General features: G+C 37.7%; 2 protein-coding genes and 1 long non-coding RNA gene across 9 annotated transcripts in view; 1 reads left to right on the top strand and 2 right to left on the bottom strand.

The window, feature by feature from the left end:
• LOC110837921 (GTPase activating protein and centrosome-associated) overlaps positions 1 to 5,162 on the bottom strand; it is a 31,904-nt gene extending 26,742 nt beyond the window's left edge. For 2 of the 6 annotated variants that reach the window (XM_087340181.1, XM_087340186.1), the window contains exons 1-4: positions 5,046 to 5,162; positions 4,345 to 4,702; positions 2,797 to 2,980; positions 1,975 to 2,158 (exon numbers count right to left, since the gene is read on the bottom strand). In XM_087340181.1, the coding sequence (XP_087196307.1) occupies positions 1,975 to 2,158; positions 2,797 to 2,980; positions 4,345 to 4,696 (720 nt within the window). In that variant the 5' untranslated portion in view covers positions 4,697 to 4,702; positions 5,046 to 5,162. The other 4 variants (XM_087340183.1, XM_087340185.1, XM_087340182.1 and 1 more) reach the window with 4 other exon arrangements.
• Positions 723 to 27,650, top strand: LOC110837927 (uncharacterized). Of its 2 annotated transcripts, XM_087340212.1 has the most exons (4): positions 723 to 848; positions 2,244 to 2,354; positions 25,557 to 25,730; positions 26,384 to 27,650. In XM_087340212.1, the coding sequence occupies exons 3-4, from the start codon at positions 25,559 to 25,561 to the stop codon at positions 26,572 to 26,574; spliced, it is 363 nt and encodes a 120-aa protein (XP_087196338.1). In that variant the 5' UTR covers positions 723 to 848; positions 2,244 to 2,354; positions 25,557 to 25,558; the 3' UTR covers positions 26,575 to 27,650. The 2 variants fall into 2 exon arrangements, with proteins under 2 accessions (XP_087196338.1, XP_021936293.1); XM_022080601.1 differs by lacking the exons at positions 723 to 848; positions 2,244 to 2,354 and adding an exon at positions 16,185 to 16,263.
• LOC110837953 (uncharacterized) overlaps positions 10,304 to 27,656 on the bottom strand; it is a 72,713-nt gene continuing 55,360 nt past the window's right edge. Inside the window, exon 3 of the long non-coding RNA XR_002545896.2 lies at positions 10,304 to 10,646. This is a non-coding gene — a long non-coding RNA (uncharacterized LOC110837953). The remainder of the gene's footprint in view (positions 10,647 to 27,656) is intronic.

Raw genomic sequence — 27,656 nt, 5'->3', positions numbered from 1 at the left:
CCTTCAAAAATAAATTCTGAATCAACAGTCTAAAATGAGGTCCTCATGGTGCTGAAGATGTTGACCATGGTTTTCTTGGTTGTGATGCCATATGGTCTTGTAGGTGGTTAACAACATTTTGGAGGAATGTATTACCTCCATGTTCAGTGTGAAATGCTGGTAACCACCTGCAGGGCCACATGGTATCAGAACCAGAAAATAACAATCAACATATGAATCAACAGTTCCTTGAAAGTCAGAAACCTAAAGACACATCAATATAATCTTTACTTCTGACTTTGAAAAGCACATACTCTTGAGTCTAGGTAACCTGAAAGATTCAACTGATGACATCTGTGCTTTATCTTTGGGTCATATTAAAAAGTCCAAGTTTCTTCATAAGTTGTGACATGATTGACAAATTTATCATTATTAAAACTGTGAAAGAGACTAGAACAAATTTCCTTTGACTTCAAATTCTGATCATCACCCAACATATTTTGCAACCTTCTTCATGCTTGGGCACCTACTACATTCTGTCATACTAATTCCATTGATATACTGAAAGGTTATAATTTTATATTAATTAAGACAGTGTGACCAATACTTCATCACAGAAACGTTTTTCTCAACCGCAAAGTATGCTGTATATCTCCCCCCACCACAAAAGGGTCTGGAACTTTTGAGTCACACTCCATAGGATGTTCTTTCCAGAAGTGAGCAATTAGTAGTGAATCATAGTATTTAGTAAATAAGTAAGCACGTGATACAAATGGCTTCTCAGTGTAACAATGTTTACTAAAATAGACATATCAGACAAACTGTATACACCAAGTAAATTCCACTAGCAAGATCTACAAAGTAAGAATGTAAGTAAAATCAGAGACTTTCTATTACATTAATATTGAGCACAAATTAAGGATACTTGAATGAACAGGGTTCTGTGCAACAAGAGTATAATACTGAAAAGCAACTTTTTCTGTAAGAGGAATGGATTCATCAATAATTTTTCTTCAGACTGTTATGTCAAGTAAGCAGTTAGAACTTCTTTAATTTCTGTAAGGATATAAAAATTACGATCTTCTAGAATGTTGCACTGTGCAGTCCCATAGAAATTGTAATCTTGCAGAGATATTAATATAACAACAAAGCAAATGTCTTTTTAGGAAGAAATCATTTTCTACATATTCATAATGATACCACGGTACAGTACTGGAAAGCTAGAAGGCATAGTTTATGATAAATAATAACAAAATACATATAAACTATAAATGTAGACTTATTAACCTGAACCAGAAACTCCCAAACTTACACACATTACTCAAATTATATAAGCATAACATTCCAGTTTTGCTAGGTTATGTTCTGATGCATTGCACTAGAGAGCTAGTGCAATGCATCAGAACATAACCTAGCAAAGTCAATAAAGAAATTAATAACCTAAAATGCAATATTGTAAGCTCCACAAGCTTAACAAATGATCAAATAAGCATTAAAATTAATGAAAATATCAGACTGTGCTCATTTGACATAACCAACATGTACATCAATACACCAAAACACAAAATCTCAGAGAACTATTTCCAATACAATAATGACTTTCTCCAGCAGAAGGCTTTGGAATTCTTCAAGAAAGGCATTCAGTGCTTGATGACTCAGTAAGACACATGTCTGAATGTGGATGGTGACTATGTTTGAGTGGTTCAACAGATATCATGTAAATAACCCCAGGCAGACTTTTAATGAACCATCCACATACATGAATAGAAAGCACTGGAAAATATATACTTTCTTCGAAAACACCATCCACATAACTGTTCTATTATGCAGTTCCTCCAGTAACTCCCTCAACACTTTACATATGCCAAAAATTATGTGAACCACTGATGCTCTAAGTACAAGGATGATAAATAACAAATATTTGAGTATAGTTCATCTTATTTCATGTTATACTACTGGTACCTAGTTATCTGTAACTCAGTTTTCATTACTTACAGCTTCAGGAATGTCACATCTAAATACATGGCACTGAAAAATAGCTGATTCTTGAGTGTCTCCATGAGACCATGTGAAGGCAAAACATGAAGCTTCGGTAGATCCCGCTGTCCCTCGTGCATAGAACAGGATGCGATGGATTTCATACCGAGCCATTATCACATGAGAAGCTGCATCATACAATCTGAAAGTCAAAATTAATTTCATATTACTTTATATACTACGGAAATCACTAACAACTGGACCTTCTCTATTTGTGCCTAATACAGAGCAGCCACCAATGAAGATGATCACAACTGTCACTCTGTGGCTCACCGAGTACTAACAGCGATTATGACTGAAATTATTCACACAGCAGAACAACTGTGTTTAACATTGTGGTAAGTACTGATTATTGTTGTGTGTGTACGCTATGGCTCAATATGCTGTTGAACAGCACTTTTCTGTATGAATCGTGAGTAAAATGTCATTCTGCTGCAAAGAGTCAGTGACATTTCATATAGAAATTACAATCAATATACCCTTTCATGCATAGAGCAATGAAAACAATTATTCTTTGTAGAAGCTGATCCTAAATGGTGACTTCTTGTATCCTGCAAATGCAATCTTTCAGAACACTCCATAAAAATAATATAATCAACAAATCTGAAGAGTGTACAGTCCAATAAATATCACAAAAATGACACAGGTACCTAGAAGGACATCACAAACAAAACCCCAAGAAAAACTTTGGAGTTTGACAATGTTACATCAAATAAAGGTACTTAAAAAAATTTGGTCAAACTACACAAGTGATAAGTGAAATTATAAATAAGTACTTACACAACTGTGCCATTTGACAAGCTTGGCACAGAAACTGACACCTTGATGGCTTGTTCTGAAGACTGTTCATTTAAAATGCACATATTACGCTGAATTTCTGCTTCACTCTTTGGAGCATTAATAGCTGCTGCTCCTAAGTATGACACACCGCTGAATATTGTGCAATCCTGATGGACATCTGGAACTGAAAAAAAAAATTCTAATGGTCCAGTATTAAGAAATCCAAAGAATCGGCACTGAAAGCAGAAAAACAATCATATTTTTGACTGCAAGTGCAACACCAGATATCTAATCTATGCCATTAAAATCGTTCTGTGGTATATCTGCCTCAGTCATCTGCATAAGAATAGGGCAAGCAGAAAACTGTTATTTATACATTACTAACAAAGGCTCCAATCTTCACGCAAGCCTTTTTTAAAATAAAAATTTCTGAAATAAAGAACATATTAATAAAAAGATATGCTCTCACACATGTTTAAAAAACTGTTTCTTAATGCTTGTAAGTGCATCATTATACTTTTAAATGCATCTTTAATAAACTATATAAACAATAATGGGTACATGAACTTCTTAACTTGCAGAAGAAAGAAACAGTTATCATTAAATTCAATGTTGAAAAATTAAACAATGTGATCTTACACATCATTTCTACAGCACACCCTCACTGTTTGTAGGGCTTATATCCTTGAAAACCTTTGCAAATGGTAAAGCCATTATGCAAGAAGTTAAGACCTTATGGGAAAACTGGGGTTAGGGAAACCAAATGCACACAAAACATGATATTTAATATACATAATTAATTATTAATATAGTTTTGGTGTTTACTGGGATGACAATGGAATTCCTGGTTGAAAGTTGTTAAAGTCATAGAACACAAGGGCAAAAATCAGTTCTAAAAGCTGCGAAAATTACGGTCGAACTACATTCCATTTGACACAATATCTATACAGCTACTGAGACTGGCAGGCATATGCAGGTTGTTTTGTGTTACTCCATGTGTCTACACAAGAGCAACTTTGAATGAACAAGAGACCTACTCTATGATACACAGATGTTACCACAATACATTTTCTGTGAATAACCACAATGTGCAAACCCACAAATGAGATGGATCTGCTGTATTACGTATCTGCTGCTGAAACACCACCTGATGATAGGTCTGGTATATCTCATATAAATCAAGTTAAATAACTTAAATTATAAACCATAAAGTGTCCTCCACCCTAAAATCTTTGTTACTTGTAACAATATTTATAGAAAGAAGGCACCATAGAAGTTATATGAACCATCAGTCTGTAGTACCAGGCATTCATTGCCCACAAAAGCTCATGTTTTCTGAAGAAAATTACTAATCACATCTACTAAAGAAATAATTGGATGCCATGTTCTTACTAATGTTTACAATCCTATTCAGCTGTACTTCCACTTGCAAACAGAACACAAAATACTATGGGCTAGGATCTACAGTTGTAAAATATTGCATTATTAAAATTCTTATTTAAAACAGGTGAAGGTTATCATTAAAATATTTTATAATACCTGGCCTACCTTCATCATCTGACACCACAGCATCTGCTTTTTCAGTTTCTTTTGATGTTGCAGGTACTAACTTCACTGTATCAACTTCATAAAACATGCTGTGCCCAACTTTCTTGATTGTCTGGTTTACTGGCACATGTTTAATTGAATTATTTTCCATTTTGGAAACACTGTTTGTATCTTCACTAAGCACTTCAGTCAAGGATTTACACAAGTCATCAAGATTACCGTTGTTGGCAATGTTCAAAAGTGGTTGTTCGACAGTCAATAGGCCTTTGCCTGCTGAACCCGCATTTACAAATTCATATTCATCACTCGTTGCTACAGAATCGTTTGATTTGACACTGACGCTATCCTCCATTACTATCTGAAACAGAAAACACTAATGTACGGGCAGGGGTATGCTGTAACACAAATCCTTACTTTACTTTATTATTAACAGAGATTAAACACTAAATTCTCACCTGTTTCACTTCATTTAATACCAAACCAATTTCTCCTACTGACACTCCGTGTCATCTAACAGTACATTATTTCTTTAAACCTGTCGAATTTATAGTTACACCACCTGTCAAAAGGTATGATAGCCGAAGTTGTATACCCTGTTACCATCACACTTTCTATGTAAATATAATACATGTCTCGATATAAAATATGTAATGTATAGATTAAGTAAGTGCATATATCGCTATATTAACACTCATTTATACCTTCCTTTAAATTCCTTTATCATTCCTGTGAAATTCAAGAAGACATGTAACATTTAACAGCAAACGCCTTTCAGCCATCATGTACATATGCATCAAAGATTATAGTTGTTATTACGACAAAATAAGATCGTAGTGAGCTGCGATAATAATCACACCTTATGTATAGACGTAGGAGTAGCGATAAAAGCCAAATTTTATGTACAGACTTATAAAATGTACTACCATATCAATGACTTATACACATTAAAGTGCATATTAAATGCTCCGCTTTCAAAGAAAAGTGTGAATAGTTTTATGACACTGAACGTGATACACATATCTGTGACGGAATGAAGCTTCAGAATCATTGAACTCGGGAAAATGATGCTGGTGCGGACTGACATATGCACGCACACACAAAACTGTTATTGACATTTCAATTGAAAGCGTCTTCTCACAGTCAGCTTAAGAAAGGTCCAATACACTTAAAAGTACAGAACGTGTTTATTTTCAGTCTTATTACTGCGAAATTCTTTAATAATTACAACCGCCTATTTGCAGAATATTTGGATGGACATGATTATTTATTTTACAGATCACTACATACATTGGTCAAGTAGTTAGCATTCTTGTTTGTACAGTAAAACCTCTCTAACTTGGACACTTGCGGTTCCACGATAATGTGTCCAACTTACAGAGGTGTCCAAGATAAAGGGAAAGGGGAAAAATCATCCTTTAAAATCGTCGTGTAATAACAATGTGGTAATTGTAAAGTATTATGAAGCCCTTCACAAAAAGGAAATTATTGATAAGAAAAATCAAAAGGGTAAATTAAATTTTTACAAATTTTGTTTTCACAAAATTAAACTTGCATGGATAAGCTCAAAGGGAAGGGTACCAATACTTTACGTTTACCGACAATGTAATCTATTTTACATAATCTAACTACTGTAGGCTTGCTCGAATTAAGAATTAATGACAATAATAATAATCTTTTGAAACCCACTCTCGTGGTTGCACATTACACCCCAGCCTCAATGAAATTTTAAATGTTCAGAATGTATTTTTTTAATTGTATTTAAGGCATTAGCTCAACATATGATGTCACTTATTTCTTGCAAAAAAGTCCATCACAAGACACTGCTTTTTTGCTTTTATCTTGGAATTTGCCATCCTCTTTCTAATTTTCACCGCAATCCAAATAAAGTTTCAACCACTCCTGGTTGATTATGAGCGAACGCATACCGTTCCAATTTCTGTTAACACTGTTTAACTCAGTTGCAAGCACAGTACTGACAAAGGTAAAACTCCAGTGAGGTGTTTAACAAAAGAATAACTATACACTTTCACTGCATTCCAGTGATGTGCTCAATGTCTCACACCCTCAACCATAAGCAAATCCCCAGGTAGAAGGCATTCATCGGTCAGAAATTCAAAACAACAAAATACTAACTGTAAACGTTTCCCATAAAAACATCGAAGTTAAGTGCATGAACCTGTCCGACTTACAACAAAAAGGGGTGACCAAGTTCCAGGATAAAGGGGTGTCCAAGATATAGGGTATTGTGAATATGTAAAATTATAGGATATTCGCCGGTTCCAATTAAAAGTGTCCAATATAGAGGGGTGTCCAGGATATAGGATTGTCCAACTTGAGGGGTTTTACTGTATTTAGGAGGTCGAAAATCTCGGCAATCCGACACGGTTTCGTAATTTTATTTAGTCCCTCTACAGCAGTGTTGCTCAACCTTTCTACACTCGCGGCACACTAAATATTGTCAAAGAGTCATGGCGGCACACCGACCCCATTTTGCATATCGTGGGAGGGGGGGGAATTGATAGTTTATGGCATTGATTGGCCGCGGCAACTTCTTGTAGATCGCCCCCACAAAAAACCTTATATTTGATGTTTATAATTACCCATCTTTATTATTATTTCATTTATTTTAAATATATTAATTATTTGAAATAAATTAAAATATAATATTTCCTACCGTCTGATTCAAAATTAACTATTTGTAAACATTTAAACTTATTTATATTTTTACATGTGTATTGCAGAAAAAATACTTAGAGTGGTAATAAAAGTAAAGGGGAGGTACACATTTTTTGCTGGAAAGTAGTTGTGTTGTTTTCCAAACAATTTATTAGATCTTGTCTGTCCTCAGTCTACCCGATCATAATAAAGAAAATAAAAACTGACACAGAGCAGAAAACAAGATTTACAATATTTATCTCATTATGGTTATAATTAGAATACGAGGTGAAAATTTCGTGACACACCTAGATGGCCTCCGCGGAACACCGGTTGCCAATAACTGTTCTAGAGAAATGCTGGTATAACACCCATTTTATAACATGCCGTGCCCGCTTTCTACCCAATTAATAACTCACATTATCCGAACATTCGACACAATAAAAGTTATGAAGTTTTGTCACTTCTTCAACAAGTCATATTTTTTAAAATTATAATTAAGACAAGCTCCATTGCCAGTTCAAATAAATGTGACAAATTCAGATGGAGTTGAAGGACCCTGAATTACAGTATGAAGTATTATACACTGAAGCGGTTCTTAACCATTCTGTCAGTATGTAGCAGAAACAAAGACTACCGCTCCTAACTTGTTTCTTTATTGTGTCTTGTCAGGCAGCTATAAACACTAAAAGTAATTTCGAAGAGCGAAATCATTTATGGATTACTAACAGGTACTCATCTAGTCAAGAAATTCTCCGCCTTTTGTGGAGTCCGAATGTTCACTACTGTGTTTAAAAAAAAAGAAAGAAAGAAAGAAAGAAAGAAAGAAAGAAAGAAAGAAAGAGCCACTTGTTCCTGTCCATAGCCTGATGAATCCAGTCCACACCCCAGCATCTTTTTATTTAAAATACATTAGTTTTTTCCTCCTACATATGCCTCGGTCTTCTAAAACGTCTCTCTTCCTTTCACGATTTCTGACCAAAACTCTGCATGCCCCTCTAATTTATCTTATTCGTGCCATATGCCCTCCCAGCTAATTATTTTATCGTGATTTTAAATGCTGATGATTGGCTTCTACACCTGAAAAGTAAAGTTTAAGAGAACAGTTTATTTGCCCATTTTTATCGCAGTTTCAAATATACTTCATTATGTAATGCACTGCATGACATTAGCATATACAGTAAAATCTCTCTAACATGGACACTTGCGGTCCCGCGATGTGTCCAACTTACAGGTGTCCAGGATAGAGGGAAAATCATCCTTCCAAATTGTGGTGTAATGACAATGTGGTAATTGTAGAGTATTATGGAGCCCTTCCCAAAAAGGAAATTATTAATTAGAAAAATCAAAATGGTAAATTAAATTTTTACAAATTTTGTTTTCACTAAATTAAACTTGCATGGGTACACTCAAAGGGCACCAATACTTTACGTTTAACGACAACGTAATCTATATGTGCATGGGGGAGCTGAGCTATAGCACCACTCATTCTTCACCTCAGCACTAGTTGGGTGTGAATGGACAGAAATCCAACCCCTTCTGTCCAGCCTGTAATCCAACAACTACACTGGTTGAGTAAACATACATTCGAGTGTAGTCTTAGTCTAATAAGAAACGGTATGTATGTCTTTTATGAAGAGTAAATGGTAAGGAATCTGGCAATTAGTGACTCTGTCTTGGTTCATAAGATACCAGCGCAAAATGAAAGACATAATAATTTGTGCTCTTCATCATACATTATTACGTTCATCAAAACATGGAGGGTGCAGAAACGTATGTATGAAGCTTGAAAGGAAATCTGATCCTGCTTGGATCCCAAGCCTCAGGGAGGCCCTTCTGCGTTCAATCAGCCCAAATTTAACTGTAAATATAAGCATACTAATTTCGCCAACATAACAACTAAATTCCAATGAAATAGATACAATTACAAATAAGTCAATAAATAAATAAATAAATGGGCCCTACCTAAACACACAAAAATACATAAACTATCGTTAGAAGACAACTTCAACGTATTTCGGAAATCGCCAAAGTGCAGAGAAATATAAGATCAAAAGTTAGAAAATTTACTAAATATGATTTTCAGGATTGGGATTTCTTTATCTCAATATTCTATCAGTCTCTCTTCTCATACATTCCTCATTCCTGAAATATTGTTAATGTACCACATTTTATACAAGACACCCGATATTATAAGGATACTGACATGTAGGGGCTAAGATGGACTGGGCATGAGGATGAGTAAAAATTTTCCGAGTAAACTACTAGGAAAACGGTCATTTCGAAGACCGAGAATGAGGTGGAAAACAACACTAGGAACACATATATCGATGAAGGAATGTGGCTAAGGACAATATCCGATGGTGGGCTTTGGTATTAGCGGTGTAGAATCCTCAAACCCTACTAAAAAGGAATTAGTTTTATTAAGAAGTTCTTGACTGCTTTTCAAGTCCCTTGGTTGTGCAGCGTCGAATGGTAGGTTCTCAAAAAGAACTCTTGTTGCATGAGGTTAGAGGATCGGCTAAGAAGAGCAGATAGACGACGACGACGATTAGCTTATTGTAAGCCGTTGAAAGTGAAGTGGTGCTGTACAACCTTTCCGAGGTCGGTTAATAGATGAAAACTTCAGTGAAGACCAAACAAACGTCTGATGGATGTTGTGTGTATGAAATACTTCGGCCCGATTTCGTGAGAGATTACAGAGAATGTCTGAAACTTCAGACGTCCTGTCCATTTGAGTGTTTAGCCTGGAAGTTGGTTTGACTAATGTGCTTTCAACTTGTAAGGGCAGTAAAATCCTCCATATATTCGCGTAGAATACTGATTTGCATGACACTGTGTATACTAAACACTACAGAAATCCTTAATAATCATTTATGTAAATATGTCTCTGTATAATGAAACAATTGCTTTGATTAAACTTTCTCAGTTCCGCTATATTGTGTCGAGAAAAATATTTGTGTAGAACGTTTTTGACAGTTATGTATTGAGAATGGTAAGACAAATTTAAAGATAACTGCCATTATTTTACAACTAAACTTTCGTATTAATGCTTAAGATACTAACTTCATATTCGCAGACACCACGGGGTTTTCCTTAGGAGCTAAAACTTATGATACCGATAAAAAACATTCTATATTTATATGCATTCAGAATATACATGACCGTGTTCATAAAAGCTTACCATTACAACTTACTCTAAGTCTAATGAATTCTTCTGGCGCTACCAGCCGTGTAATGTGCCATCTTATACGGCTGGTAGCCCAAGAAGAATTCTTTAGGCTTAGTCGCCGTAAAAGCTTCAAACCATCAGACCATCATTTCACTAAAAGTTTTTTTTACAATAGACGTCCATTATCAAATTTAATTGTAGTCGGTGTAGTACCTGCATGTTAGAAGGTAAAACATAACAACGAAAGAACGTCTATCCAGCAGACCTCCGTACAAAGTATTAGTGTCTTACAAATCACACAAAGAAGGCACGTAAGTTGTACTAATATGAATACTGCGGACTCTGGATGAGTAATAAAATATGGTATTACGTCATCAATTAAGATTCGTGTATTGCGTTAAAGGAGAACTAACCCCTGGAAATCTCCTGGGAGCAGAGATACGAACCATCGGGAAGACAGAAACAAAGTTGTTACCTGCAACAGAAATTAAACATTACAGAAACATATTCCAGCCACTCCTGAGTGATTTGTCTGACTACAGCAAAGCAGTGGAGTTTCTCGTACGTTCGAGTCGGAGAGAAACACAAAAACAAGCAGATTATTAAACTCAATGGCAACGCGTTGATTAAAATGCATTGCCACACTCACACATCTGATTATCGCTGCCTTGCTTGAACGTTGCCTAAGTTTCATCACCTGTATTAACTTACATTTAAATATTTTTGCTAACTTAATTTTTGTTATGTATTCTAATGTTTAGGTTCGTAAATGTTCACACCACTTTCATTATGGTCCAAATCCGTGTAGGAGAAATATTAACTTTAAGAATTTATATATTATTTATACAGGAACTCTCCTTAAAAAAGAAAATTATTTGCTGGCTAAATCAAAGAATTTCAGACTAACGTACTGTCGACAGGGCAGAGGACAGACTGAATCCAAGACAGGTCACTCTAGTGAGCCAGCAACATCTAGTGAAATGTATTCCAACGGAGAATCTTTTACACAAGTCCAAAAACTACTTAGCATTACGTAACCAAACTGACTTTACTACTGCATTTCAGCTGGTCATGTCGTATAAAACGTGTTAAGAGTGGCTGGTTTTGAATAGCCCTCAGCCAGTTCCACACTACAGGACAGTACAGCCAACTTACTGTCGGGATAACGCTGCCACCAGTGGCGAATCATAGTCTAGAAGTCACTTTGTGGGGAAACGCAAAATTATTAAATCTCCCCAACAATCACACCACAATACTGAGGTATTTGACAATGATTATGATGATGATGATGATGTTAATAATAAATTCATAATACGCCACGGATGAGATTGACTGTGTGGAGCTGGACCGCCAACGGGCCTATTGGCCATTCCCCAGACGATACATGAATAAATATGAAACAGCAATGAAATGATACTGGTAGCGGAAACCTTAAGGTATCTTAAGAAAACCTGTCTCAGTGACACGCTGTCCACCAGAAATCAAAATGGACTGCTTTGTGCGCAAACCCGGGCCTCCGAGGTGACGGCCAGTGATATGGCAAGGCCTTCACTCATTTTTCTAGAAACCTATCTGCGTCCTTAAAAATACTGCTGCGAATCTGTGTCATACAAAGGTCAGCATATTACGTGTCGGTAGCTGTGTGTGCGCTCGCGATCAGAGACGAGGTATGCTGGCACCTGGACGAAAACGTCAACATTAAGTTACGTGGTTACGGCTGACGTCTTTGTCGTTGGTCTTCCGTAATGCAACCTTATGAGTGACATTCGCCTGTAACATTTTAGGTTTTCACAGCGGTGAGTATGAAGATTTCTGTCTTCTGGGTTGTTGCGCTGTGTAGTCTGGTCGATGTTAACCAACGTTTCGGAGGTCATACTGCCTTCGTCATCAGGGCGATGAGTATGAAGATTTCTATCTTCTGGGTTGTTGCGCTGTATAGTCTGGTCGATGTTAACCAACATTTCGGAGGTCATACTGCCTCCGTCATCAGGGCGATTCATCGCCCTGATGACGCGAATGAACTGCGGACAGATGGCCTTGCTTCAAGTGGGATTCGAACCCAAGATACAAATTTTTCAGTGGTCTAAGACCGTGCACACAGAGCAGCCACTCTGATCGGCACAAATAGTCTGTAATGAGATCTGTACAAACATGCAGACTTGTATGTTGATTACGTCACTAATTTCTACCAATTAAGTTGGACACAAAGTGGGTAGGACGAATGAAGGGATAATGTGGGTAAGAACAAGAAGAGGAATACAAACGCAGAAAATATGTAAAAACTGTTTCCAATAGAGCTTTTCCACTGTTGCTACATATTGAGGAAGGCAGGCTGGAAATAATAAAGGCCTGCTTTCTGTTCGACATGTGGCGACACATTTTCTTTCAAAGGTTTGCACCTCCTGACTTCAAGGGGTGCTTCAATTTCATTAAATGTTTTCCAAGCTGATCTTCTTCACAATCGATTACCATATTTATTCTGCAATCGAGCTAACATTAATCACTCTACATTCATTGGTTCCCAATCAACAAATAACAGCTCCAACTATTTATAGCTCTGGTTCCAGCAAAACCATTGTACAATGACGTCTGCCAAGTGACGTGTGATGCATGAGTGACCAACATTGGTCTATTAATTCGACGCGCATCACCATGCATTTACACATACATTTCATTTGTTTAAATGTTTCTTCAGACTTTTGAAGCAGGCAAATGCTGCCATAAAAATTTAGACCTTAATTTTGGACAATGGCATAATGTGCTGCTTGGTAAGGATTACAGCACACGTCATGAGAGATGAATATGGAGGAATGGTGGAATGACGATTAAGATGAAAAACCGAAGAAGTCAGATAAAACCTGCTCCAGTGTCCTTAGTTTCACCACGAATCTCATGTGAAGTTATCCGCCGTGGTCCGAACGGGAGATGAGAAACCAGCATTTAGCCGCCTAATTATTTCCTATGTTACTTAAAAGCCCTTTCTACTTTGTGTCGAATAAGACACAATACAATTATAAATGGTGAGAATTTTTGAATATATGCTTATTGTCAATATACACAGACAAAATATCACATGTTCATCAGTTTTGTTCATTTTGTCCATTAGTAATCACTGAAAGAAGAATCCGTTTTGCCCTCATGCTATTATTTCACATTTTACAAAAAACTGCGTTTATAAAATTTTCATATTCTTCAATAACTTGTTGCCACGCATCATTTCTGTCAAGTTGCGACAATATCGCTCCCACCTCAGAAATTCGCGCGTCCGTCATCTCGTCAAAACAAACTTTGGTAAATTAAAAAGTGCAAACTGAGATAGCATTCAATGGCAATAACGTTTGTACAAAGTTTCTCGAAAGTCCATCAAGCGGTTCTCGAGTTTAAACATGCGGAGAGACACGCATAAAATCGAAATAATGTGACAGCAAAATTTTCCATCATTTTCGGTCCTGGTGCCACAGAGTGATCGCTATATGCATTAAATTGTTGCCAAGCAATAAAAGACTCGTGACCCTATACTATACAACATAGCATATGATTGTTGAAGACAAATCTGCACTGGAGTTAAGATTCAGTGCAATTCTTCTCCCTAACCCCTTGGCTGAGAGGTCAGCATTCATGCTCCGTATTCGGCCAACATGTCGTATATTTTGACTGAAATATGCACAAGTTCCTGCGAATAAAGACTGTAATAGTAATTTCAAGAAGACCACACACGACCTTTTTCTTAAATATTCGTCTATATCAGCGTTTACCAACCTATGGTACGCGTACCACTGGTGGTACGCGAGCCAATATTGAGTGTTACGCGATCTAAGTAAGAAACTGAAAAGATAATATTAACATAAATATTAATAAGTTTTCCGTGAACACATTTGGTTAGTGGTACATTTAATGTGTTAAATTAGATTTAGTAGTACGCCAGCGAAAAAGGCTGAGAATCCCTGGTCTATATAGTTTAGAAAGCGTAATTTTCATATCAACAACTAAAACAAAAGGAACGTAGACATCACAGCACTGACACGGAGTGAGTGTTACTGTTGGAATCTTTTCTATCGAGACAGACACATCAACAGAGTTCTTCTTCTTCTTCTTCTTCTTCTTCTCCTCCTCCTCCTCCTCCTCCTCCTTCCTTCATGGCTCAGGACATAGCCTGTTCCGGTCTCTCGTTTTCCCTCCGTCGTTTCCAGGGGCGCCCTACAGAGCGGCTTTCCTTTGGTCGGTATTCCAGAATTTGTTAATCAAGAGAATTCAAGATTTCTGTCTTCTGGGTTGTTGCGCTGTGTAGTCTGGTCGATGTTAACCAACGTTTCAGAGGTCATACTGCCTCCATCATCAGGGCGATGAATATGAAGATTTCTGTCTTCTGGGTTGTTGCGCCGTGTAGTCTGGTCGATGTTTACCAACGTTTCAGAGGTCATACTGCCTCCATCATCAGGGCGATGAATATGAAGATTTCTGTCTTCTGGGTTGTTGCGCCGTGTAGTCTGGTCGATGTTTACCAACGTTTCAGAGGTCATACTGCCTCCGTCATCAGGGCGATTCATCTACCAGACTACACCGCGCAACAACCCAGAAGACAGAAATCTTCATACTCACCGCTGTGAAAACCTCAAATCATAAAAGAGAATTCAACTTTTTAATTTCGGAACTTAGTATTTCCATTAATATCAAAGAAGAGTGCAGACGCAAATAAAAGGAGTTGGTCTTGAAATAAAGTAACACTAAAACTGTGCCGCTATACGCCATGTAGGCGTTTGAGGGGAGAGGCGGTATAGCTCCTACCCATGGACTTAAAAATAAACTCACAGAAAAAAACGTAGGTTTAATGTGTTTAGATGCAATCATCAGAATGCCGGAGAGCATAATAATACAAATATAGTTAACAAAGCATCCTTCTTAAATGTAACAAAGTTTAAACAACGAACCTGTAAATGATCTAAATTGTACACACACAGCCAGACACTGATGCGCCTGAATCTGACAGACCTTTTCTGACGTTCAGAGGTTTATGTTGCCTCCATCATCAGGGCGATTTAGTCATGCAATAACAATTATTATAGCATTCTATAACACCGGGTCATTCATAATTGCCAATACTAATAATAAAATTCGTAACCTGAGGGGATTCGACCGTACAACCACCTGTGTGTGTTCGGAATACCAATGCATGATCTACATTGCATTGCAGGAGGAATTACGCAAGGGTACTAACTGCAGTCGGTTATCGCCTTCATGATGGAGGCAGCAAGTACATCTGTAACGTTGGTAAACGTCTACCAGACTACACAGTGCCAGTCCAAAAGACGGCCATCTTCAGATAATATTTGGAAACGATTGAGGAGATTATTTGGACCGAAGACAGAGGAAATATTTGGCTCTAACGGGACGCTGAGGGGAGAGGGCATCATGAGGAACATAAATTGTGGGGTGTAGTCTTTATTAAGTTATTATCAAGGTGAACAAAACAAGGAGAATGAGATGAACAAGATATGTAGCACGCATGGGGAAGATGATGTGTACAAATATTTACTCGGGATAACTATGGGAAGGAATCACTCGGAAAGCGTAGGTTGTAGGATAATATTAAAACGGAACTAAAAGAAATCGTATGTGATAAAGTGGGCCAAATCTAACTCGACAGGGCTCAATGGCGGGAACTTGTAACACAATAATGGGACTTGAAGTTACATGAAAGCCTAGAAATTTGACTAGCTTGGCAACTATTAGTTTTTAATAACGATTCTGCGCCATGCAGTATCTTTCGGATTATAGTTTTGGCGAGAATATATGGTGAGGTCAGTAATAGTTAATAGCCAGAAGATACGTGGGACTTAGACTTTTGCTGGTCCAACTGCCTACAGTTGTCGAATTAAGATTCACTTTGGGTGCATCTGTTGCTCCCCGACGTCAGGTCAAAGCTTGTTATTGGTCCGAACGAGAGGTTGGGGGCGGAGCCAGCCACAGGTGGCTGCTGAACGAGCTATACTTTTGACCCAGTGCAGGGTGATCCTTCATGAGTTTAGGGTCTTACCTCATAACCACCGACAGGCAGATCTTACGCGCTGTTTTCCTGCCAGTCAGATTATCAGGTAAGCAGACCAAAACAATTTGAGTCGGCGAACTGCCAACAGTTCAGGGTATACAAGTGTCAGCTACAATTTGGCAACACGTAAAACAGTTTAATTCCAGTGGCAATTTCATTGCTGAAGTAACAATCAAGTATTTAACTTACTTTCTACCATTATTTAAGTGAATAAATAAATTTATTGTAAGTTATTTGAGTGAAATATAAAGATTTAAAATTTCATTTCTAATTTAAATTTAGCGTTGTAATAAAGAATATAAATAACTATATTATTTACAACAATAAATACAACAGGATGCTTATTCCAGTATCTGAAAATACAACTGTAAACATCGGCAAAATACATTTAGATATTTCAGTGCCACACAATAAAGTCATTAGACTTCCCAAAATAATTGTATTTGCTTCAGTGCCGCAGAATATAATTCCAGAAATTCTGAAAAAATATTTTATTTTTGTTTCAGTGTAGCCTAATTAAAATCTTAATCTTTACGTGTTGAATAATATTCTATAAAATTCTCCTGTGAATTACGACTACCAACATTCTGAGATGCTTTCATTCTATTCAGATTAATGGGTGGTAATTTTATCTGGAATGAGATATAACTTAAACGAGACCAATACTGACATTTTGATGTCCCGTTGACTGCAACGTGTCAATCCCCTTGTATCGGAAAAAATACGACTTTTGTACCCAAAAATAGTGCAGAAATATGGTGAAGTTTGGAAAAACTGGGAGAATAATCGCTTCGAAAGAAAAGATCTATTTGTGTTTTGGTTTCTTAGGTAGACTGACTTAATGCTGACTTCCAAACCATTCAAAAATACTGAATATTATCTACATTTAGCAAACATCACGTGTCGCGCTGCACCACATATCTCTGTATTTGATTAAAATTCACCAAATCGCTAATGTTTTAACAGAAGCTGCAGACCTCAGTTACATAAGTATTTATTTCAGCACTAAAGTTCTGTGCAATGGAACTTTTTTACGAAAGTCGATAAAGTTAGATTTCAAATTCGTGTTAAGTCAAAGTTCCATTGGTCCGGTATATATATGACACATTAAATTACCTGACGTACTCCCAAAAACCTAATTTAATCATGATCTGTCTAGCGGCTTCGGAGAAAAAAATATGGTTTGACTATTTCGTGCACTTTGCGCAAAGAACATGGACATGGCTGAAGGGTGTACTGCGGCACGACCACGTCTATAACACAAGGGGTCACCTTACAGCGCAGAGACAACGACTACAGATTGTCGCCCGACATCGCCTTAAGCCGTGTATCGACTGCGCGCGGCAAACTCGTTCGTTTGTTTATGTTTAAACCGTGTTCGTGGTTACCAGCATCGAGCGCGGCAGCCGTGAGCTGAGAGAGCACAGCACACTGAAATCCCTTTGCCGCGGGACAAAGAACCTCACCGATTTGGCTCGACACGCGCCAAGTTCGAGCGCGGCATTGTTCGTTCTGCCGCGCGCGGCAACATGGTATCGACTTTGTGAGGCAAAGCAACGAACATTGCCTCGCGCGGCAGCCGCGCGCAGTCGATACACGGCTTTACGAGCGTCACATCGAACAAGTCTGTGTAGCGGTAACAAACGCTTCATTATTGCATACGGAAAGTACCTGGTTCTAAACTCGCCTGTGTTCCCTGCCGTTCTCCTCTGGTACTCCTAGAGTCTTTCTCGTGATCATCGTTCAATCACAGTCGAAGCTATTGAACGTCTGCAGTTGAAACAGCGTTATTAAATGAAAATAAAGTGTTGGCGAGGTTTGTAGAGGTGAAGTTTCGCTCCTCTGTCCGCTTCTGTTGTATATTCGCGTGTTCATAGTTTCACGATTGGTAGCAACAACGTTCCTTACACAATTATATCCTGATTAAGATTCCAACACGAAGTGCAAACGTCAATTCATTTAAACTAAATTACACAATGAACTGAGACAAAACAATAAGTTTACCCGTCGTTTTATGTGAACCTGAAATTTGATCTCAAGTCCTAAGACAAAAAACTTAAGAAAAAGTGCTGATAAGGTTAGTTGTAACTGACAGGAAGTAATGGAAGGACTGGGGAAATTATATAATTAGAAGCTTCATAATTCCTTGTTCCTCCCAAATGTTGCAATTCGGTGACCAACTCGAGGAGTTGCAGGAGGAGGAAATGGGAGAGACATGTAAGTACTTACGTGATGTAAAATTCAAATATAAATTTCGTCAGAAAAGACCATTGGGACCCACAAAATGTTGAAAATTTATTGAGCAGATAAACTATCATCTCCTTCAGAAGGACTGTGCTTTATGAAGTTAGTTAATGATACGGAGTTCATCAGGAACAGCAACGCATTAGGCCTACAATTTTATAAGTAGGTCCTATGATGTAAGAGTTGAGGTTTTCACAGCGGTATTGTAGTGTGTAGTATGGTAAACATCTACCATACTACACGGCGAAACAACCCACAAGACAGAAATCTTCAAGTCTTACGATGTTTTTACTTCACTGTCCCTTCCATTGACAGGAACACTTTGGCGTAGGTTTATTGATTTCCACTTCACATAAGCCTAAGATCGAGCTGTTAATGTTTCCAATTTCAGTTCCATATTTATAAAATCATATTCATACGTGAAGATCCCAACCAAAGTAAATTAGCGGGTAAGAAAAAGTTATTTCTTCTAGCACAACAGCACATTAATGAACCCTTGCCTATTTCAACACGTTTTACACCTTTAAAATCAATTAGTTCCCTGCAATAAATATTAAAATTGTTATTCTCGAATGTCTTCTTCAGGTTTAAACGTGTCAGTTTACTACGGTATTTCCTGCCCAAAATGCTGTACAGAATAACAATGCGAGTTTTTAAACCCCGTATATGCATGTCAGTTGATATTCAATTTATATTACAGAGCCGGCGTCCCGATGAAGGCAGATTTTATTTTACTCTCGTAACCATCCATCCTTGTTTGTCACGTTAATTTCAGTCACCGTCAATCTACAGCCAAACTCTGATTAAAACTGTTATAAATGATACCTTATTTTTCATTAAGTATCAAGAACCACACCTTGAAGTTGCAAAATTACGTAAACAATAAATAGCTTCCTGACAAACACACATGATTCAGCCAGAATTTCTAACAAAGGATTGTGTAATGATCTGATTTTATAAACAACTTCTACGTCTGTCATTACCACGTTTTGTATATTGTAACGTGGGGTCTCAACACTTCACAATATAATTCTCTGATGACCTGTCACTTATAAGAACTGTAGAAGGTACACCTATCAGAAACCCGATTACTAAAAGATCAGGGCGAGGGGGAAAAGAGGAATATTGATTAGAACTTGTATACCAGGATACATTGTTACCTAAAGATTAGTAACTGCATGAAATTTCTTGGTCATCTTAGTAACTATCAGCTTAACAAGAAGGCCACTGGCTTATGGGGTTAGTGAAATGTCTGTTTCTCAGAAGTAAAACATTAGAATTTACTTAAGTTTACCAAAAATATTTCATTACAACTAATTCACTATCGTAATCATCATTTTAACAGGTGGTTGATAACTAATACCACCAAGTATGAGCCTTGATTAACTTTCCTGGTCTCTGCCAGCTATAGACAGATACAGAATCAATTTCTGAGGTGCGACACCCACATAACAGATTTCGTTACACATGCTGAAAGCGTGATTATGGAAACCATGTTCCCTCACAGGCGACCTACGGTTTAACGAGATCTCCTACGGCGAGGGCGTGGTACACTTCACTATAAACTTCCCACTCTCACAAAGTTTCATCTTCGTTAAATATTTGAGAGTGAGAAATATACATGTTTATGAGTATATAAATCTGACCGGAGATCGAACTCAGAAATCTCTGAATGAGAATCCAGTGCCTTATCCCAAGACCACCAGTGCCATTAATTTTATCACAAAAACCTAGCAATTTATTTAACGATGCTGCAAGAAAAGAGGGAAGGAGAGTTAAAAAAGGGAGAACGAAGAAGGAAGAAGGAAAGAGGCAGATAATTAAGATAAGAAAGAATTCATCACCCCTTAAAAATTAACAGGTTTTTGCAGTAGTATAAAACATCTCATACTTAATATTAATATAACACCTGCAGCGTTTTAATTGTGCAATTCTGCACATTCTAAATTAAATTCAAGTGAAACTGTATACAGTCTGGTTTGAAGGATAGATGTGGTAAACTGTAATCACAATATAATCTACGCGCAATATATTTACGATTGTATGTCCATCTTCTAGTCATGCCTTTTAAGGTACTTCCAGGAGCACTAAGGTAGGGCCGTTAGTTACTGATCATAACAACTGGAAGTCCCATTAGAGTTGCAAGGGTATTTTCTTTGGATATTGTTTTATATTTCGCCATTATTAGGGACAAGAATTAATATGTTACGAATCGTGATACATTTACTCGAACTTACAGACATTCTTTTCCTGTATTGCATCTACCGATTGCAGGAAATTCAAGCGCAGTAATTTTCCGTAGGATTTCGCTTCTGGAGTTCAATGTTAACTTTGGCTTTCGGGGATGGGCCGCCTGGAATCCTTAGGATTACCAACGTTTTGGAAAACACTGCAGTTGTCGTCTTCGGGGTGAATGTGTTCTAGTTTTTAATAACCTCTTTACCTAAACCATATGTACTTCTCCCATTTGATAGCAGACCGCTCTTCCGCTCCAACAATTGGTACCATTAAATCCAACACACAACCTACTGCCTGCCCTATATAATATATAAGGCTTCCAAAAGCGCCTAACTACTATATATTCACCCTGAAGATGGCAACTGCAATGGCTATCGAAATTCCGGACATTTCTCAACATTCGACGCGACTTTCATTCCTGAAAGCCGAGGTTATGCACATATTCAAGAGTACGCCTACCGTTAGTACCAAATTTCATGAAAATCCTTCAGCAAGTTAGAATGTTATTAGAGAGAACAAACACAAAAATTATTACACAGGGCTGTTTCCTTACAAGAAAATATGCTGTGCATAATAAGAATAATATGAACATGGCCTCCTACGCTTATCAGATTCCATAATCCCAGTGTCTTTTCGTGAATTTTTTTAGGAACAGTACAAAGAAGATGCAACTTATTTATTAATTCAGCATTCATGTTTTGTTTTTGTCAGCATTTCATTCTGTTACCAGCCATGCTAAAACTAAGCCTTTGTTAAAAACTCCATGTTTTATAATTGCTTCTGATATATTTGCTTACAAACTTTCTCGTATCAGTCAAAATGATGACAAAGGTTTCCAGAAAAATATCACGTGCACCTGTGCACCACTTAGATAACCTAATTGTCACCGTTGTGAATATAATTCTACCGCAATTATTTATCCGGGAAAAAATATTTCGCATGAAAAGTTGAATTAAGAAACGAGTAAACAGACATGAAAGAAGAGACGTTGATAAACCACGCTCCAGGGCAGAGCTGAGAGACAGGATGTTAAGGGAAGTCGACTGTCTAGACCTAAAACTCAGTAAGGAGGCGGTAGTGGCCTGGTTCAAGATTTTATTTCGGCATTTGCTGTAAGGGCAGACTGAAATCCGGCTCAGATTTGAACCTGGCACTTATTAATTCCAGTGCAGGTACATTAAACCAAGCTTTTAAAAAAGATGATGTTTCATTATGAAATTTTCCTTGTTAAATATCCGGGTCGTGACACCTCACCTAATCAGAATTGCTTGTTTTGGAATATGATGGTAGCACAAATCTTTAAAGTAACAGTGTGAGAATGTAGACTGGATTCAACTGGCTCAGGATAATATCAAGTGGCGAGTTCTTATAAACTCGGCAATTAAATTTTGGGTTCCAAAACAGGCGGAAAATATATTAACTAACTGTAAAACTATCAGTTTTTCAAGAATGATTCTGCCTCGTAAGTTACTATGGAATTAACAACATTGTACTAAGAATTTTAAGTTAATTATTACTTTATAAGCGGATTTAATAACGCATAAAATGTCTGCCCGTATCTTTCTAAGCGAACTGTTGAGTTTTTCGATATTTATACTGGCGTGGAAGTACTGAAGTACACTCTCGCAATTAATACGATATCCTGGAAATCCGTGGTGCATACATGAATATATGAAAATTTAACTAATGAAAGGTTAGATCTAGCAGTCTCTCATTTTCTTGATTTATACTTTGTTACGCTCTAAGAGCGCCTTCTCTGTAACTGACGTAGTTATAGCAACGCCGTCTCGCATTTTAAGAGGGAAACATGAAGGAGAATTTATTAAGTCTCTGCGCCAAACTCAGCCAAGCGACAAATGCAGACTGATTTAAAATATGACTCTGAAACTCAAAAGTAAATTAATTTTCAACAAATGTCAACTTGATGCAGTTAATACCGCCATACAATATTTACAAGTAAAATTGTTTTGTGCATGAAGTACAGAAACAAATAAAAGTTTAGATATGGGCTTATGTAAGGAAATATAAATAGGGCGATGGCCCTTATGATGGAGGCAGCAAAAACCTATGAAACGTCGGTAAACTTCTGACTACACGGTGCAACAACCCAGAAGACAGCCAACTTCAAACTCACCGCGTGAAAATCTCACAACCTTTTTTGGTAAACTATTCGGAAAGTAATCACTTGGGAGACCGAGAAGTGGATGGTGAAATGATACAAAGATGGACTTAAGGAAAATATGTTGCTAGAAGTGTAGATATTTGGAACGCCCTCAGGATGGTAATTTCCAAAGTGTGTGTGCCATGTTCGAGTTCTACTACCAGAGAGTCGGTTGTTGCTTATTAATAACTGAATATTTTTTGGTCTCAAGTAGCATTATCACTTACATTTCCGTCTTATTTATATTCACTTAAGATTTCTGTATCCCTGTTTTTGTAAAATCGAATTCTTCGACCGTTAAAACGTTATGGTGCTTATGTTTTGTATGTAAGAAACTTTTCAATTTCACGATCGACTGTTTTCTAACCTCATTTTATTTTCTCACGTCGAAGCTCCCGGTGTCTTGGCCCCGAGGCTGATTTCCACCCGTCCCTTCGTTGAGTGTCACTGCGATCCGAGATGTGTCACCTAGCCGATCTGATTTGATCTTTGCGGGCCCCCTGGGAATATCTTCCCACATACATTCAAACGAAGTGAGAAGTTCTGGTAATCCAAATTGGGTACTGCAAGTCAGTAAAAGCTTTTTGAGCCATACAATTTGGATTAACCTCATCTCTTCTTAGCTTATCGCAGATAACTAGATAACTCTCTGCTACTACTTGTAGAGAAACTGTTCGTAGCTCACGTGCTTGTGGTTGTCTTGAGAGTATTTTGTGTATTGCTTAAAAAATTTGATTACCTTGATATATGTTAAATTAATTCATATATCTTTATTGATTACTCGCTAGGAATATGAAATACATTTAGAGACGATCCAGAAACATAAATGCATTAATTACATAGAAACATCGAACCTGAAGATGGGCCCATGCATCCGAAACATGCAGTTCGATTAACACTTAGAAAGTGTGTGTAAAAAGTGACGATTGAACAAACATCGAGTGTCTGAAGAAAACACGGGGATGTTACGCTGCAGAATTGGAAGATAGGATAAACATTAGGAAAATTGGGTGTGAGGTCTGAAAAAGCACGGAACTAGCTTAAGTCATTTCACAACGAGCGGTTCTGGTTTTAACGATGTCGATTCTTAGGGTTCTGATACATGCGAGACTTATTATTATTATTATAAATCAATTGATTGGTTGGTCCACAAAAGCCAAAACCTTCGGGCGTGTTGCCGTCATGACTCGGATGCTTGCAGGCCAGGTGAAACCGTAATCACGGCTAGAACCACGAGATAGGCGGCTACAGTGTGTTGGGATCGACCCAAGAAGCACGGCCTTTTGCATGCGGCTGAGTTATGCTTCAGCGTTACGCTGGCATGCCGGAATTTATTATTATTATTATTATTATCCCATCTCTCCACCACTTTATGGGGTATGTACTTCTATGTACCCGAGACAGACCTTGTCCCTAAGGTACATAGGGCAGCAGCTATTTCCGGGATACATTTTGTTCTTAATATGTATTACATGTATTATATAATTTTATTTTACGACAGCGTCTTTCGAATGATGTATGAAGTTTTCTGAAGTTCCCTGACGTCGTGTTCGCCCGGGATGTTGGCCAAATATTTCCTGAGCGACCTGGAGACAGTTCCTGTTGCCCCTATAACTACTGGAATTATTTTTGCTTGAACCTTCCACATTCTCTGTACTTTTTATTATTATTATATCCCATCTCTTCACCACTTTATGGGGTATGTACTCCCATGTACCCGAGACAGACCTTGTCCCTAAGGTACATGGGGCAGCAGCTATTTCCAGGATACATATTGTTTTTAGCAAGTGCTACATGTATTATAAAATATTTTACAATACATGTGACACCACACTACTTCCTTCATTTCTTCTCTTGTCCAAGCCACTCTTGTTTTTCTTGATTGATCTTCTTGTGAGTCTTGGGCTTGTTGGCTGTGCGTGTCGATGGTTGGCATGCGTTGAGTTGCCTCGTTGCCGTAACCAACCTCAGTCCTTGGAGTACCTAGGCGAACTGTACTCCAGATCTTTGTCTTTCCATTCTTCGGTAGTAGCTGCACGGGATTATTTATCGAGGTTTACTCCTCTAGATCCGCCGTGTTCTGTCATATAACAGGGTCACCTCTAGTCGGATGTGGCTCTTCACCACGCACGGACGGTTTTGAGCAAGGAGAGGCTCTTGGATGCCCAGCATCTGTATTGCGCTTCACTTACTCCTGGGTGGGTGAGGACCAGTGTCCAGCATAGTCAGACTTATGATGGTGAAAGGTACTACCTCTCCCCATTACCTTAACCCCATATTATTATTATCCCATGTATTCACCACTTTATGGGGTATGTACTTCCACGTACCCGAGACATTATTATTATTATTATTATATGCAATATCTGTTACATTTCATCGCATTCTATAATAATCTAATTTCCTTCATCTCTTGTGCTGTATCTGTAATTGGCCTTCTGGCTGTTGATACAGCACACTAATGATAAAGAATTGAACTGAATTATTATTATCCATTAGTTCTACGAGAAACACCTGGAATAAAATATTTCTTTATTGTGATTCCATTATTATCACTGAAAAGATGTAACTGACTAAAAAATGCGTCTGATAGACATAGGAATTTCATTACATATGCGATTGGATGTCGCGTAAGGGATGAAATTAAGGCGCCACTTTGATTCAGTGATGACAATGCAAATGTTTTTCGGCCGCAGTTATGTTGTGGCCACTCTTCATCCTGGGATTCGTGGTACTGGTGACGTCGTGGCCTTCGGCATCAACTTTAGCCGAGAATTTGAACGACGCCACATGGAGAGAGCTGACGGAAATGTTTCCGCAGAAATCCTTACAATGGATGTCGTCATATAATCCCGAAAGTGCTGGACCAGGTATAATAATTGATTACTTAGTTATTTGATGACAGTTCTTCAGTTTCATGAATTATACAACTTGAAATGATAGAATCATTAAGGTTAATGATATGGAAAATACATGGAAGGATACGGTTAAATAGATTAATTTCTTGGTATTTGTGTATAATATTAACTTCAAGTTTACTTTAATTTTTGTGCCTTGACTTAGCAATGCTCAATATTTGCGTCTAGGGGCAGAGGAAAACATACCATTTCGTAAGATACCACGTTATCACTCCAGTTTAAAGATGCTACGTTCTGGGTTGTTGCCTCCATCATCAGGATAATTGACCTGATGAAAGTATATAAAAAAATTACCCGCCTGTCATGAAACCCAATTAAATCTTTAAAAACAATCAAAACCCAATAATATGTGTAACATTCTGTAATATATTGGTTTCTTTACGGAATTGTCAACACTCCGCCCAACCCCAAGCTGGAATACCACCCCTTATTGGTTGTTCGTGATTGCTTATTTGATATATTTCTAACTACTTTCCATACCAGGAGTCATTATCCACCATCCGCAACAACCAGGTGACAAGGTACCAACTTCACATAGACCAATATTTACGTTTTGTTCCTTCAAAGTTTATATTTAATTTAAGACCGACTTGTATGTGCTGCAGGTAGCAGCAAGCGCGCCCTGACCGTTCTGTCTCGTTGGAAGCCTTTCAGCTTAGGATTCAGCAATCTACTTGGTCGTTACCCGCCTCGCGCACCTCAAGTCAACAAGATGGCCGAAACGAACTTCGTGTCTCCGAATACCGGAGGGACACTACGGCCCATCGGACAGCCTCTACGCTGGGGTCGTCGCTAATTCAGCATCCTGTTTTATTACCGTGTTCCGTAACATTATAGCAACAGTGTACGCTATTCTGTGAAGTAAATACCTCCACGCATGTACGATCTTCTAAATATAATGACAAGAACATTACTTTACACTGTATATACATATAAATTTCAGCAAGTTTGCCCGGATAAAAATACAAAATGACAGATGAGAGCAATATTTATTACTGACTTTCATAGTTAAAACTGTGACTGTTATAAAATGCGATCTTATATTTTTTGAAAGATTGTAATAGTTACTTCATATCTAACGAAGTATCGAATTAAACGTAACTTGTAGAGAAGTGTACATCGAAAAATGCTCCAAATGTATTCTTGTTTTGACACAAGACAGTCTTTTTAAATATTATGCAACAGTAAACCCCATATATTAAACCCAAATATAAGTTGTGATCAACACACAGAACGAACTACTGTGGTTCAATCTCCATTATGTCATCAGACAAGGAGAATGTTTTGGTCTTCTGGTGATGGTGACACCGAAGAGAAGGGAGAAGACGATACTGAGTAGCTACATCTAGTCAACACTGTAAATTTACCTCACAGTGTACGCACATTGCTAAAGAATTAAATGTGGGTGAAGTAATATTTTGGTCATTCTACAGAGTGAGTCATTCCTCTTTCAGAACTTCGTGCGTTTACAGTTGAGCAAAAGTTGACGAAAAAGGACCCCAGTGACTTCACAAGGGAGGATTCTGACTGCGTGGGACATCTCCTCCGCCCATTCTTAATAAATTTCAGAATTTTCACTACAACAGGTACTTCCAAAGTAGGTTTCCCAACGAAACTTTGCATGAAAACATTCGCCTCAGTTTCATGTGGCTCTTTTAAGATAAAAGCATTTTTCGACGAAACCATTGTTTTAAGTTTTATAAAACCGATTTCATGCATATGGTTTTCTTTGTATGACCCGCCAAAGAAAACGAATTAGCCATAATTTGGCACGTTTCTGCAGCAACATTTTTTTGTAACATTTAAAACATTAATCGCGCTGCTGAAGCACGTAGAGAAAATGGCGAAGATCACGGAGTTTTATTTACAGATATCTTT

Source organism: Zootermopsis nevadensis, unplaced genomic scaffold, assembly GCF_977971745.1.
Source record: "Zootermopsis nevadensis isolate Lab colony 2312 unplaced genomic scaffold, Znev_1.0 Znev_ptg000061l, whole genome shotgun sequence".
Classification (NCBI taxonomy): domain Eukaryota; kingdom Metazoa; phylum Arthropoda; class Insecta; order Blattodea; family Termopsidae; genus Zootermopsis; species Zootermopsis nevadensis.
Note: the sequence above shows the minus strand (reverse complement) of the source record. Positions and strands in the feature narration are given on the sequence as shown.